The sequence below is a fragment of the Sinocyclocheilus grahami genome, unplaced genomic scaffold (assembly GCF_001515645.1).
Source record: "Sinocyclocheilus grahami isolate Dianchi unplaced genomic scaffold, SAMN03320097.WGS_v1.1 scaffold453.1, whole genome shotgun sequence".
In the NCBI taxonomy this organism is placed as follows: domain Eukaryota; kingdom Metazoa; phylum Chordata; class Actinopteri; order Cypriniformes; family Cyprinidae; genus Sinocyclocheilus; species Sinocyclocheilus grahami.
In genome coordinates, this window is record NW_015505632.1 from 769,379 (window position 1) to 782,729 (window position 13,351).

General features: G+C 41.0%; 1 protein-coding gene across 1 annotated transcript; it reads left to right on the plus strand.

The window, feature by feature from the left end:
• Window positions 1–945: 945 nt before the first annotated feature.
• On the plus strand, window positions 946–13,095 carry LOC107552589 (IgGFc-binding protein). Its single transcript, XM_016234496.1, has 20 exons — window positions 946–955; window positions 1,035–1,085; window positions 1,255–2,436; window positions 2,540–2,880; window positions 2,980–3,553; window positions 3,739–4,343; window positions 4,452–5,022; window positions 6,151–6,749; window positions 6,839–7,403; window positions 7,577–7,773; window positions 7,871–8,009; window positions 8,107–8,711; window positions 8,859–9,429; window positions 9,539–10,134; window positions 10,218–10,782; window positions 10,935–11,131; window positions 11,216–11,354; window positions 11,433–11,761; window positions 12,105–12,663; window positions 12,748–13,095. Coding segments are annotated over exons 2-20 (8,385 nt in total). The 5' UTR covers window positions 946–955; window positions 1,035–1,036; the 3' UTR covers window positions 12,750–13,095.
• Window positions 13,096–13,351: the final 256 nt, after the last annotated feature.

Below are 13,351 nucleotides of genomic sequence, written 5' to 3' on the forward strand. Positions count from 1 at the left end.
ACTTGTTTGGCCGAGACGCAATCGAATATCTTGTGATATTAATTTTCAAGTGACAGGTGACATGAACTCATTAACTATTCTGGAGGCTCAGGTTTGAATTAGATTAGGGAAATAACAGAAGCAGTTCTGAGAAGTCTGATCCCTTCAAGTGGAGGATTAGCTAGTTTCAGACTCAAAAAAAAGTCAACCGACACTATCTAGGCAAACATGTCAGGCAAACAAAGTAATTAAAACACATCAGTTTCTGTTTGTACTGTCACATTGCTCATACAATCCATTTAAACAGGAAGACTGCGCAAACATATTTTACTCTAAGTCATCTGCCTTGTTTCTGTGTGAACAATGTGTCATAGTACACAGTCGCTGACAAAGATTGTAGAATTTAAATGCTAAACTTACATTGCACATCAGATGCATATACGCAAGTTAACATGAAATGCATTTACAGCATAATCACCCAAATTGATTAATGTGAACACTCAGGTAAGCGTGTGACTGACGGGAAATTTTGGGCTGAAGCCACTACCGCTAAAGGGCTGTTCTAGTGCCCTGTGACTGCTCATATGCTTTGTGAATCTTCAATGTATTTTGTGAACACATAGTCGAGTTTTTTGGTTGTAGAGGGAGGAAATGTACACAGTGGTATGTTCATTTAGATCCATATACACACACTTCAAACCATCTGAATCCTTCCCTCCTTAAAGTATATTTGTTCTATAAACTCGTAAATATTGTGTGTAATAACTATTAATAAATATTGTGTGTCTTTCTGTCGTCAGTGTCATGTTTGCAATAGCTGTGATGCAGAACGCTTATTAGCTTTAATTTACACACATTTTTATGTACCTTAAAAGTGAGTTCCTGTTTCCGGAATGTACTTTTTTCCCCGTCACAGCAATTCTATATAAGCCCTCCCTTTATTTAATATTTTGTTCACAAGAAACCTGGACTCCAGGTAAGTATTGATCACTACTCTTCAGAATTATGTTCATCCTTGTAAGACTTAAAACTAAAATTTTGTTCCTCTTTTACAGCCATGGAGACACAATCTTTTCTTTTCTATCTGGCAGTTTTAACTGTAACTGGTAAGATTATCACAGTCTTAAGAATTGCAATATAAGAATTACATTGTAATATGGTTTCTAATACTTAAGATGTTTAATGGAACGTAATTTTTCTTTTTTTGGTAATGCTATACTATTACTCACAATAATGTTTGCTTTAAATATATACTGTGTTTCTGTTTTACTACAGCAGTCAGCGGATGTCCAATAGGCCGTGAATTCATCACTGCTTTCATGACAAATTACCAATATGGAAAAGCCAGTCTGACTCTCTCCATAACAGCACAGAATTCCCCTGCCACTGTGAAAATTGAGATAAAGGCACTGGGTTACAGTGAAAAAGTGAACATTGGACAAGGTGAGACCAAATGGATTGTCCTCCCACAAAACACTGAGATTGAAGGTGACGGAGCCTTCCGCAAAACTGTCTACATCTTTTCTACTGCCGATATCTCAGTCGTTTCATCCAACTTAAAGGAATTCACCGGAGACAGCAGTGTGATCTTCCCAATAAATCAACTAGGCCAGCGTTATGTAGTTTTTACTCCGAACACGGGTCCAAGTCCATATAAAAAGCTGGTAGCCATAATCAACGGCAATTATATGAACACAGTCGAGATTGTCTCCAATTCAGGAAATCTTTGGAATTCCATTTTTGGAAAAACCAAAACCATCAATTTGGCTCCCTACGAAGTTTATCAACATCGCAGTCTTGAAACTTTGACTGGAACACAAATTAAATCCACGTCTCCAGTGGCTGTCCTGGCAGGACACGAGTGCTCCATGATCATAGGCAGCTGTGAGCATGTCTTTGAGCAGCTGGTGCCAGTTGAGTCTCTCTCAAATGAATACTTGGTCCCTGCAATGCATCAGTCCTTCAGCAAGGACACAGCCTATGTGGTTGCTCCAGAGGACAACACTATTGTGTCAGTTTTCAGTGGGCATAGTTGGCTTCACACAAAAAACAAACTAAATGCTGGAGACGTTTTAACGGTTGATTTGAGCAAAAATGCTAAGCTCATTCAAAGTAGTAAAAATGTAATGGTAATGTATTTCAGTAGCAATTTTCCCAATGATGAGTTTCTAACCAATGTCATACCCACCTCTGAGATGTCAAAATCATGGACCATTCATGCTCAAGATGGCTACGATAACACTCTTGTTGTTGTTGCCGAAGCAGCATCAGCCTCCACTATCAGCGGTTCATTGAAGTGGAAAACATTCCCTGCTAATGAAAAGTTTGTATGGGCTACCAAGTCAATTGGTACACAAAAAGGTCCCATCACTGTATCTGGTGATTCGCTGATGGCTGCTTATGTTTTTGGTGGGAAAATAAGGCACGGTTATGCCACAACAGGAGTGTGTAACACAGGTAAGAAATCATGTCTGAATAATAACATCCATATGACTGAATAATGACATATGAATAGTAACTGACTGAAATCTAAAAAAAAACAATTCCTTTGTTCCCTAAGCTTTTACGACAATGCCGGCTCCACCAGACCCCTGTGAGATTGTTAAGTGCCGTCAGCAGGAGGAGTGCAGAAAGGGCGTCTGCGTCCCCACTTCCACTGCCACATGTCAGGCAGTTGGTGATCCCCATTACAAAACATTTGATGGGAAACTATTTGACTTTCAGGGAACTTGTACCTACATCATGGTAAACAATACAAAGCCTCAAAAAGGCCTCACACCTTTTACCATCTTGGCAAAGAATAATCACCGAGGAAGCACAAGGGTGGCATATGTAAGGACGGTTTCTGTCCTTGTGTACAATCATAAAGTGGTGGCTGGCAGCGAAAGAGGAGTAGTAGAGGTAAAAATGAAAAGCACTTTAAAACTTTTAGTTTCTTAATGTAATTATAACCACTCTGAACAATAACTAAATCTCTCTCTTTGGCGTTTCTCATTTTAGTTTGACGGTGAAAACACTTACCTGCCTTTAACTATAGATGGCGGCAAAATTAAAGTGGATCAGAGGGGATGGAATGTCATTATATCTACGGATTTTGGCTTAGAGGTGAAATATGACTGGAATATGATGTTGTACATTACAGCCCCAAGTAGCTATTTCCAGACTGTAGGTGGTCTTTGTGGAAACTATAACGGTGACCGAAGAGATGAATTTATTGATCCCAAAGGTCAAGTGCTCTCCAATGTCATTGCGTTTGCTAAGACCTGGAAAGTTCCAGATAATGATTTGTTTTGCAATGATGACTGCAATGGACAATGCCCAAGTTGCTCTTTAGGTCTTCAAGAGAAGTACAAAAAAGACACAAACTGTGGTGTCATAGCTAAAACGGATGGGCCATTTGCTATTTGCCACGACACTGTGGATCCCCAGATGTATGTAGATAACTGTGTCTATGATGTCTGTATTAATAATGGTATGAGAAGCTTCCTCTGCAATAACATTCAAAGCTACGTCGATGCTTGCATGTCAGCTGGAATCAAGATTCCTGGAAAATGGAGAACACTTTCCAACTGCCGTAAGTGTGTATATGCATATATATTTAAATTAATTTAATATTTGGATTCAAGAATGTGAACTGAAAATTTACATGGTGCTGTTTGTAAAATTATTGTTTTGTTAATAGAGTTAGCATTTTGACAGACAATTAATGTGCTATATAATCAGAATATTTATATTTTTGTTTTCCTCTTCCCCTCCCAGCACTGGATTGTCCAGTCAACATGTATTATGACGCCTGCGGCACAGCCTGTGCTGCCTCTTGTGCTGATCGAGATGCACCAAGCAAGTGCACGCTGCCATGTGTGGAGGGCTGCCAATGCAACGCAGGTTTTGTCCGCAGTGGAGATGAATGCATACCTTTGAAAAAGTGTGGCTGCACATACAACGGCCGATATTATCTACCCGAGCAGACATTTTGGGGGGACCAAAAATGCACAGAGAAATGTGTGTGCAACTCTCAAACTGGAAAAGTTGATTGTACAGTGACAAAATGTAAGAAATCCCAAGTGTGTGAAGCCCGGAATGGAGTGAGAGATTGTTATCCAACGTCCTATAGTACCTGTCAGGGTGCAGGGGATCCACACTACCGCACATTTGATGGTAAAACCTTTGACTTCCAAGGAACCTGCACTTATTATTTGTCCAAACTACTCAATACAGCTGACCCATCACTGATCCCCTTTGAGGTACTGGTCAAGAATGAGAACAGAGGAAGGAACATGGCAGTTGCTTATACCAAGACTGTATCATTAACAGTCTATGGATACACAATTGGCATGAGTAAAGATGATCCAGGCAAAGTGAAGGTCAGTACATTAAAAACAGTGTATAAAAACTCATTACACACTGACCTACAAAAACTCAAAATACTTTTAACTAAAATTGTTAATTATTTGGTCATTTGTGTCCTAAAGGTCAATGATCTGTTTGTGAATTTGCCATTTGAACAAGAGGAAGGTCGATTCTCCATATTCCGCAGCGGGTACTTTGGTGTGATAAAAACTGACTTTGATCTGACTTTGAAATTCAACTGGGAAAGCCATGTAGTGCTGACTCTCCCCAGCACTTACTCCGGTGAAGTGGGAGGGCTTTGCGGCAACTGGAACAACAACAATAATGATGATTTGCTGACTCCTGACAAAACTCCTGCTTCAACCCCAACAATTTTCGGAACCAGCTGGAAAGTCAAAGATGACCCTGGATGCTCAGACGGATGTCAGGGCAAAGCATGTCCTAAATGTGATGCCACAGAGAGAAACAAAGTCACTTTTACAAAGCCTTGCAGCAAGATCACAGACAAACTGGGACCATTTAAAGGTTGCCATGTTAAAGTGAATCCAAATCAGTTTTATGAAGATTGTGTATATGATATGTGTATGTATGGTGGCCATTCATCAGCCCTCTGCAGTGCTCTTACTGCATACACAGCTGCTTGCCAAGAGGCACTTGGCCAGGTGGAAGCCTGGAGAACTGACAGTTTCTGCCGTTAGTATTCATTCCATTGTTTCATTGTTTACCTCTCTTTAAAGGGGTCATATGATGTTGCTAAAAAGAACATTATTTTGTGAATTTGGTTTAATGAAATGTGTTTATGCAGTTTAAGGTTCAAAAAACACATTATTTTCCACTTACTGTACATTATTGTTTCTCCTCTATGCCCCGCCTTTCTGAAATGCGTCGATTTTTACAAAGCTCATTGGTCTGAAAAGCAAGGTGTGCTCTGATTGGCCAGCTATCCAGTGCGTTGTGATTGGCTGAACACCCCAAGCGTGTGACGGAAAAGTTACGCCCCTTACCATACTGTGATGCCGTGTCCCGGCCGGAGCGACGAGACAAAAGCATTAAAACCCTTTATAAACGAGGCATTTGTTGCATCCAGTGGGGACATAATTACTGATTATAATGACTTATACTGTCTTTTTACGCGTTGCGTTGCATCGTGCCGTGTAAACATAAAACCTTGTCTGCATTTGTGATCGGAGAAATGACAAACAACAAGTGCTACTCTAAACTGCTCAAAACTCGCGTTTGAGTCATCAGTGGCAAATCCTTTAAATGAAAACGTACTTACAGTCTGTGAGTCAGAACAGCCGGCATTTTAGTCTACTCTTCCAGGATCAGGAAACAGTCCTCCATAAAATGCGCTGCACACATCTGAATATTTGGGTTGAACTGTTCTATATACAACTTAACCACTGATTTCTAGTCGTGTACAAAGTATTTTCCTTTTTGCAACAAAACACACAGCGTCTTCACAACATGGCGGCAGCAACAATAAAGTTACGCCTTCTTTCTTTTTCGTGAACATTTGGGTGGTGTTATGCAAATCTTCCCACATCGTGATGTAGACATGTGGGGGGGGGTGTTTGAACGAGGCGTTTTAGGAGGGCGTGGACGAGTCTTAACTTTTATAAAGAATATCTTTTTTGGTTTGAGACTTTAGTCTTTGCAACTTTAGGGATCTTATCTATTCACGAACAGCTTGTAACACTCCAAAGAGAAAGGAAAACTTGAAATCGCATCATATGACCCTTTTAAGATTTTGAATTATACATAACTCAGAATTGATGCAAGAAATATTTAAAATTAGCCCTCTATATTGTTTCTCCACAGCTGCATCCTGTATGGAAAACAGCTACTATGAGGTTTGCGCAACAGGATGTTCCCAGACCTGCCATGGCCTCACTGAGCCCAAGGCCTGTGAGGGCACTCCTTGCATTGAAGGCTGTATATGTGATGAAGGCTTTGTCCTGAGCAATGGTGAGTGTGTGGCTATGGAACGATGTGGCTGTTCTTACAAGGGCCTGTACTACCAGCTGGGCCAGGAGTTCTTCCCTCAAGACAAGTGCAAGCAGAGATGTGTGTGCAAAGAGAACGGAAGGGTTCAGTGTGATGATGGATTTACCTGCAAACCAAACGAGAAGTGCCAGGTCCTGAATGGGGTTCAGGGCTGTTTCCCTGATGGCAAAGCAGTTTGCTCAGTGTCAGGCTTTGGGCTTTATCAGTCATTTGATGGGAAATCCTTTACTGTTGAAGGAGACTGTGAGTATAGATTGGCAGAGACGACTCAAGGCAAGGATGAGGACATGAGCTTTTTTAGTGTGTTAGTGAAACAGCTGTCTTCCTCTGAGACTGTCTTCACTCGAAGAGTTGAAATACAAATAGAACAATCCACGATCACTTTGCTGCCTGGCCACATCTGGGAGGTTCAGGTAATGTACTTGTTACTGACCATAGTTTTAGGAGATCAGGAACTGCCGCCTACAGAGTTTTAAGTTTTATGTTGGTGTTTTCTTTACAGGTGGACAATGTTAAAACCTATCTCCCCACGACTGTAGATGAAGGACTGGCACAAGTCTATCAGAGCGGTATTAACATTGTTGTGGAAACAAACTTTGGATTGAAACTGACATATGATACTATTTCCATGGCCAAAATCGAGATCCCATCCACTTTTAAAAATGCAGTCAAAGGTCTCTGCGGTAACTACAATGGAAACAATGCAGATGATTTTCTTTTGCCCGGTGGTATTCAAGCAGCTTCCGTGGTAGATTTTGCTGAGGCCTGGGTTTCACCATCAGACAAAATGATGTGCCAAACAAGCTGTGGCTCCAAGTGTTTAAATCCTGATAAAGACCAACAGAAAGAGGCAGAGACAGCTTGCAGAATACTAATCTCAGAGAAGGGGCCATTTTCTGGTTGTTACGAAAAAATTCCACCTCAGACATTCTTTAATGAATGTGTGAAAGATGTGGCAGCCCAACCAAATGACAAGACAGTTCACTGTCGCCACATACAAAGGTATGTTGCCAGCTGTCAAGAGATTGGGACGTCAGTCAACATCTGGAGGAATAACACCTTCTGTCGTAAGTGGCTGCATTCTACAGGTTTAACAATAACTCTACTCTAGCTTATCTAAATTCCCCTTAATGCTTTTAAATTTCCATTTAGATATGCCAATGGAGATTTGGAATAGTAATTGTCCTACCTGGAACTGAATCCTGAGCATTTTCATTTAAATTGCTCTCTTTTCTTCCAGCGCTCACATGTTTCAAAAATAGTCACTATGAGCTCTGCGCTGACACCTGTTCCACGACCTGTGCAAGCCTGACAAAGTCACAGAAATGCCCATTTTGTCAGGAAGGATGTCAGTGTGATGATGGCTTTTTGTTTGATGGAGGTGAATGTAGGACTTTGGATAGCTGTGGTTGTCATGTAGATGGGACGTTTTACAAGGTGAGAATCTATCTGGTCAGTTCTTTGTTTGTTCGTTTTTGCTAATAGTAATCAAACCGTAACTTTTTGTCTTTCCCTCCAAAATATTATTTTGCAGTCTGGTCAGACAGTAATTCGAGGAGAGTGTAATGAGAAATGTACCTGCAAAGCTGGAGTGTTCTCCTGTGAACCCTTGGAATGTGTTGAAGATGAAATTTGTGGCAAAAAAGATGGTGCCATTGGATGCTACAACAAAGGTATTTAGAATTATAATAAGTGTACCATAAAAGCAAAATATTTGTTTATATGCCAGGTTTAATTTTTTTTCTTTTTTCTTTGTTTAATCCCTAAAAGACACATACTGTCCAGTCAACATGTATTATGACGCCTGTGGCACAGCCTGTGCTGCCTCTTGTGCTGATCGAGATGCACCAAGCAAGTGCACGCTGCCATGTGTGGAGGGCTGCCTCTGCAATGCAGGTTTTGTCCGTAAAGGAGATGAATGCATACCTGTGAAAAAGTGTGGCTGCACTTACAAAGGCCGATATTATCTACCCGAGCAGACATTTTGGGGTGAGAAACAATGCACAGAGAAATGCGTCTGCAACCCTCAAACTGGAAATGTTGAATGCACACCAACAAAGTGTAAGAATTCTCTAGTGTGTGGCACACAGAATGGAGTGAAAGACTGTTACCCATTGTCCTATAGTATCTGTCAGGGTGCAGGGGATCCACACTACCGCACATTTGATGGTAAAACCTTTGATTTCCAAGGAACCTGCACTTATTATTTGTCCAAACTGCTCAATACAGCTGAGCCATCACTGATCCCCTTTGAGGTACTGGTCAAGAATGAGAACAGAGGAAGGAACATGGCAGTTTCTTTTACCAAGACTGTATCATTAACAGTATATGGATACACAATTGTCTTAAGTAAGGAAAGTCCACGCAAAGTAAAGGTCAGTTCTTCAAAAAGACACTTATACACCATAATATGAATAACTGCATGCATAAATTGAGTTAATCTTACTATACACTCACCTCCAAAAGAAAAGAAAAAAGCACTTGACTTTGAACATAATTGATGGAATGAATTTTTCTTGAAGGTCAAAGATCTGTATGTGAAATTGCCATTTGAACTAGAAGATGGTCGGCTCTCTATATTCTACAGTGGGTACTTTGGTGTGATAAAAACTAACTTTGGTCTGACTTTGAAATTCAACTGGGAAAGCCATGTTGAGCTGATTCTCCCCAGCACTTACTCCGGTGAAGTGGGAGGGCTTTGTGGCAACTGGAACGGCAATGCCAATGATGATTTGATGAATCTGAACAACACACTTGTTTCAAACCCAACAATTTTCGGAACCAGCTGGAAAGTCAAAGATGACCCTGGATGCTCAGATGGATGTCAGGGCAAAGCATGTCCTAAATGTGATGCCACAGAGAGAAACCAAGTCACTTTTACAAAGCCTTGCAGCAAGATCACAGACAAACAGGGACCATTTAAAGGTTGCCATGTTAAAGTGAATCCAAATCAGTTTTATGAAGATTGTGTGTATGATATGTGTATGTATGGTGGCCATTCATCAGCCCTCTGCAGTGCTCTTACTGCATACACAGCTGCTTGCCAAGAGGCACTTGGCCAGGTGGAAGCCTGGAGAACTGACAGTTTCTGCCGTTAGTATTACATTGTTTATCTCAAGTAATTTGAAATACACATTACAGTAGTTTACTGGTTTATTTTAAAGACATAGTGACATTCATCCTTAATATGGCATTTCTACAGCTACAAGCTGCAAGGCAAACAGCCACTATGAGGTTTGTGCAACAGGATGCCCCCAGACCTGCCATGGCCTCACTGAGCCCAAGAACTGTAAGGGCACTCCCTGTGGTGAAGGCTGCACATGTGACAAAGATTTTATCCTGAGCGATGATGACTGTGTGGCTGCGCAGCAGTGTGGCTGTACTTACAAGGGCCTGTACTACCAGCTGGGCCAGGAGTTCTTCCCTCAAGACAAGTGCAATCAGAGATGTGTGTGCAAAGAGAACGGAAGGGTTCAGTGTGATGATGGATTCACCTGCAAACCAAACGAGAAGTGCCAGGTCCTGAATGGGGTTCAGGGCTGTTTCCCTGATGGCAAAGCAGTTTGCTCAGTGTCAGGCTTTGGGCTTTATCAGTCATTTGATGGAAAATCGTTTACTGTTGAAGGAGACTGTGAGTATAGATTGGCAGAGATGGCTCAGAACAAAAATAAAGAGAACTCTTTCAGTGTTTTAGTGAAACAGCTGTCCTCCTCTGAGACTGTCTTCACTCGAAGAGTTGAAATACAAATAGAACAATCCATGATAACTTTGCTGCCTGGCCACATCTGGGAGGTTCAGGTAATGTACTGATTACTGACCATAGTTTTAAGAGATCAAAAACCGCTACCTACAAAGTATTGTGGTGTTGTTGTTTTTTACAGGTGGACAAAGTTCAAACCAATCTCCCAGCTACTCTCAATGAAGGACTTGTACAAGTCTATCAGAGCGGTGTTAATATTGTTGTGGAAACAAACTTTGGATTGAAACTGACATATGATACTATTTCCATGGCCAAAATCGAGATCCCATCCACTTTTAAAAATGCAGTCAAAGGTCTCTGCGGTAACTACAATGGAAACAGTGCAGATGATTTTCTCCTGCCAGGCGGTATTCAGACTTCTTCTGTGGAATACTTTGCCGAGGCCTGGGTTTCACCATCAGACAAAATGATGTGTAAAACAGGTTGTGCCTTCAATTGTTTCAATCCTGACAAAGACCAACAGAAAGAGGCAGAGACAGCTTGCAGTATACTAATCGCAGAGAAGGGGCCATTTTCTGGTTGTTACGAAAAAATGCCACCTCAGACATTCTTTGATGAATGTGTGAAAGATGTGGCAGCCCAACCAAATGACAAGACAGTTCACTGTCGCCACATACAAAGGTATGTTGCCAGCTGTCAAGAGATTGGGACGTCAGTCAACATCTGGAGGAATAACACCTTCTGTCGTAAGTGGCTGCATGTTGCAAAATAACCATCTTCTTTATTGTCCTCTTGCTGGCCTTATTTTTACGTGGCCTTTAGATGAGGTGTAGAATTAAATGTTCTCTCCCAAAACAAATTCCTGAGCAGTCCCTAAAACAATCGTGTGTTCTTGCAGCACTTGAGTGTTCAGGTAAAAGTCATTATGAGCTTTGCGCTGACACCTGTTCCTCAACCTGCGCTAGCCTGACTAACTCACAGAGATGTCCACCATGTCAGGAGGGATGTCAGTGTGATGATGGCTTCTTGTTTGATGGAGGTGAATGTAAGAATTTGCAGGATTGTGGTTGTCAAGTAGATGGAAAGTTTTACAAGGTGAGAAACCATTCCATTTCTTTCCTGCAGTAGTCAAACATCCTACTAGTCACTGCAACTTATTGTCTCTTGTTTGTTCTGCAGTCTGGTGAGGCAATCATTCGGGATGAGTGTACAGAAAAATGCCTCTGCAAAGCTGGAGTGTTCTCCTGTGAACCTTTGAAATGTAGCACCGATCAGATCTGTGACAAAAAAGAAGGAGTCACTGGGTGTTACAAGAAAGGTAAGTACAAACTTTGTACATCATTTCCCAAGTAGGTTTTAAATGAAACCATAATACAGATGTGCATCCATGTTCCAGATCCTTGCAGTAACCATGAGTGCCGTGAAAAAGAGTACTGCACTGTAAAGGACAACAAGGCACTGTGCATTGCAAAATCAAAGGCCTCTTGCATTGCCAAGGGAGACCCTCATTACAGAACCTTTGATGGCAACCACTTCTCCTTCCAGGGTACTTGCACCTATACTTTAGTTAAAACTTCAGGCAAAGACCAAACACTGACACCGTTCAACATCGTCAACAAGAACGATATGCTCAAAGGCACACGTGGTTCTTACGTCAAGTCAGCCACCATTACAGTCAGAGGACATGAAATCACATTCATCCAAGGCAACCGCAATCGTGTGACAGTAAGTCAGTACAGAACATTAAATACAGAAAGATCACAGATCCAGACATGTAATATTCATCAAGTCAATATTAAAACATATCAGTGGTAATAATGTGCACCAGGCATAGCCAGCTTGTTCCCGGAGCGCTACCTGTTTGCAGACTTCAGTTACAACCCTGCTACAACACCCCTACTTGCTATTTACTTAAGTAGTCTTTAACATCTTGATTAGCTGGTTAAGGTGTGTTTAAGTTGGGTTAGAGTTCAAATTTACAGGATGGTAGCCCTCTAGGAGCAGGGTTGGCTCCTCTACACTCTGGAAATGACATATCTGTTGCTTCCTCTCCTTTTTTCCTATCCAGATTGATGGCACAGTTTCAAACCTTCCTGTGAGTTTAAATTCTGAAGGGATCAGCATCACCCTCTCTGGCAGTATAGGGGTTTTGCAGACAGATTTTGGCTTGGAGGTCAAGTTTAACTGGGCAGATACCCTTATGGTGACATTGTCCAGTAGCTACTACAATAACATAGTTGGGATGTGTGGAACCTACAATAATGATGTGGAGGATGATTATGTCACACCGAGTGGTAACAGCATGACAGACATCACAGAATGGGCAAAGTCTTGGAATGTCCCTGAAAGCAACGGCAACTGCTGGCACTTTCCCCCTTGCTCAGATGAAAAGAAGTTGCTATATAGCGGACCAAGCTACTGTGGCATGTTAGAGAATGCAACAGGCCCGTTTGCCCAGTGCCATGACATAATATCAAAGAGGCGATTTGCTGCTGACTGCCTTTTCCAGATGTGTCTCAATGATGGAAGTCAGAATGCTTTCTGCAATGCCTTCAATAATTATGTGTCCGCTTGTGCGCTGGTAAAGACTGACGTGTCTCCAGAGTGGAAGCAGCTTGCTAACTGCTGTAAGTGATGACTATGACTCAAGATCTTTGTTTAATGGATATTATATTAATGCTAACACCTTCCCTGTCTTTTATTCTCAACAGGATGAAGATTTTTTTCCACCATGTTTCGTTATTCCTAAAAGAAGTGAAAATTAAAATGATTAAATAATTAACTTGTGCATTTCACAATATATTGACATATAACAATGTCTCAGTTTCTGTCATTACTTAATATCATATTACTTAATTTGTGCTTTGGTGTTTTAAATGGATGTTTAAGCAAGTTTTTTTTCTTAAATGACTACATATTCATGGATGTCAACTTGTACTGTCCACAAATCAGTCTATAATTAATCTTGGGTTAAACTGTTCTGTATGTTCCTTCAAATGCCTCCATACTTATCATGTTTTAATATATGTTATTATTAAACTTCTTAAATTCTTGCATCATTTCATTTAGCTGTGTCATTTCCTAAGTAAGTGACTGTTATCGTAAGTGGCTGTTATCATAAGTGACAAAAATCATTGACAGAAATATAGGTTATGCCAACCATATATCGCTTCTAATATTGTCATATCAATAATTAGGAAGTATTTTCTATAGATATATGTAGATACCACATTTGACTGCTCCAGATATGTCTGCATGTCCATTTTGCAATGGTCAAATACATCTTCATTGAAAATGCCACAACATTGTGCAGCT

What these genes read in the sequence shown, in the direction of transcription:
- LOC107552589 (XM_016234496.1), top strand. Translation starts at nt 1,037, where the DNA reads ATGGAGACACAATCTTTTCTTTTCTATCTGGCAGTTTTAACTGTAACT. An exon ending in ATGATCCAGGCAAAGTGAAG is followed by an intron (nt 4,344 to 4,451) that starts GTCAGTACATTA and finishes TGTGTCCTAAAG; the next exon opens with GTCAATGATCTGTTTGTGAA. An exon ending in GAGAACTGACAGTTTCTGCC is followed by an intron (nt 5,023 to 6,150) that starts GTTAGTATTCAT and finishes GTTTCTCCACAG; the next exon opens with CTGCATCCTGTATGGAAAAC.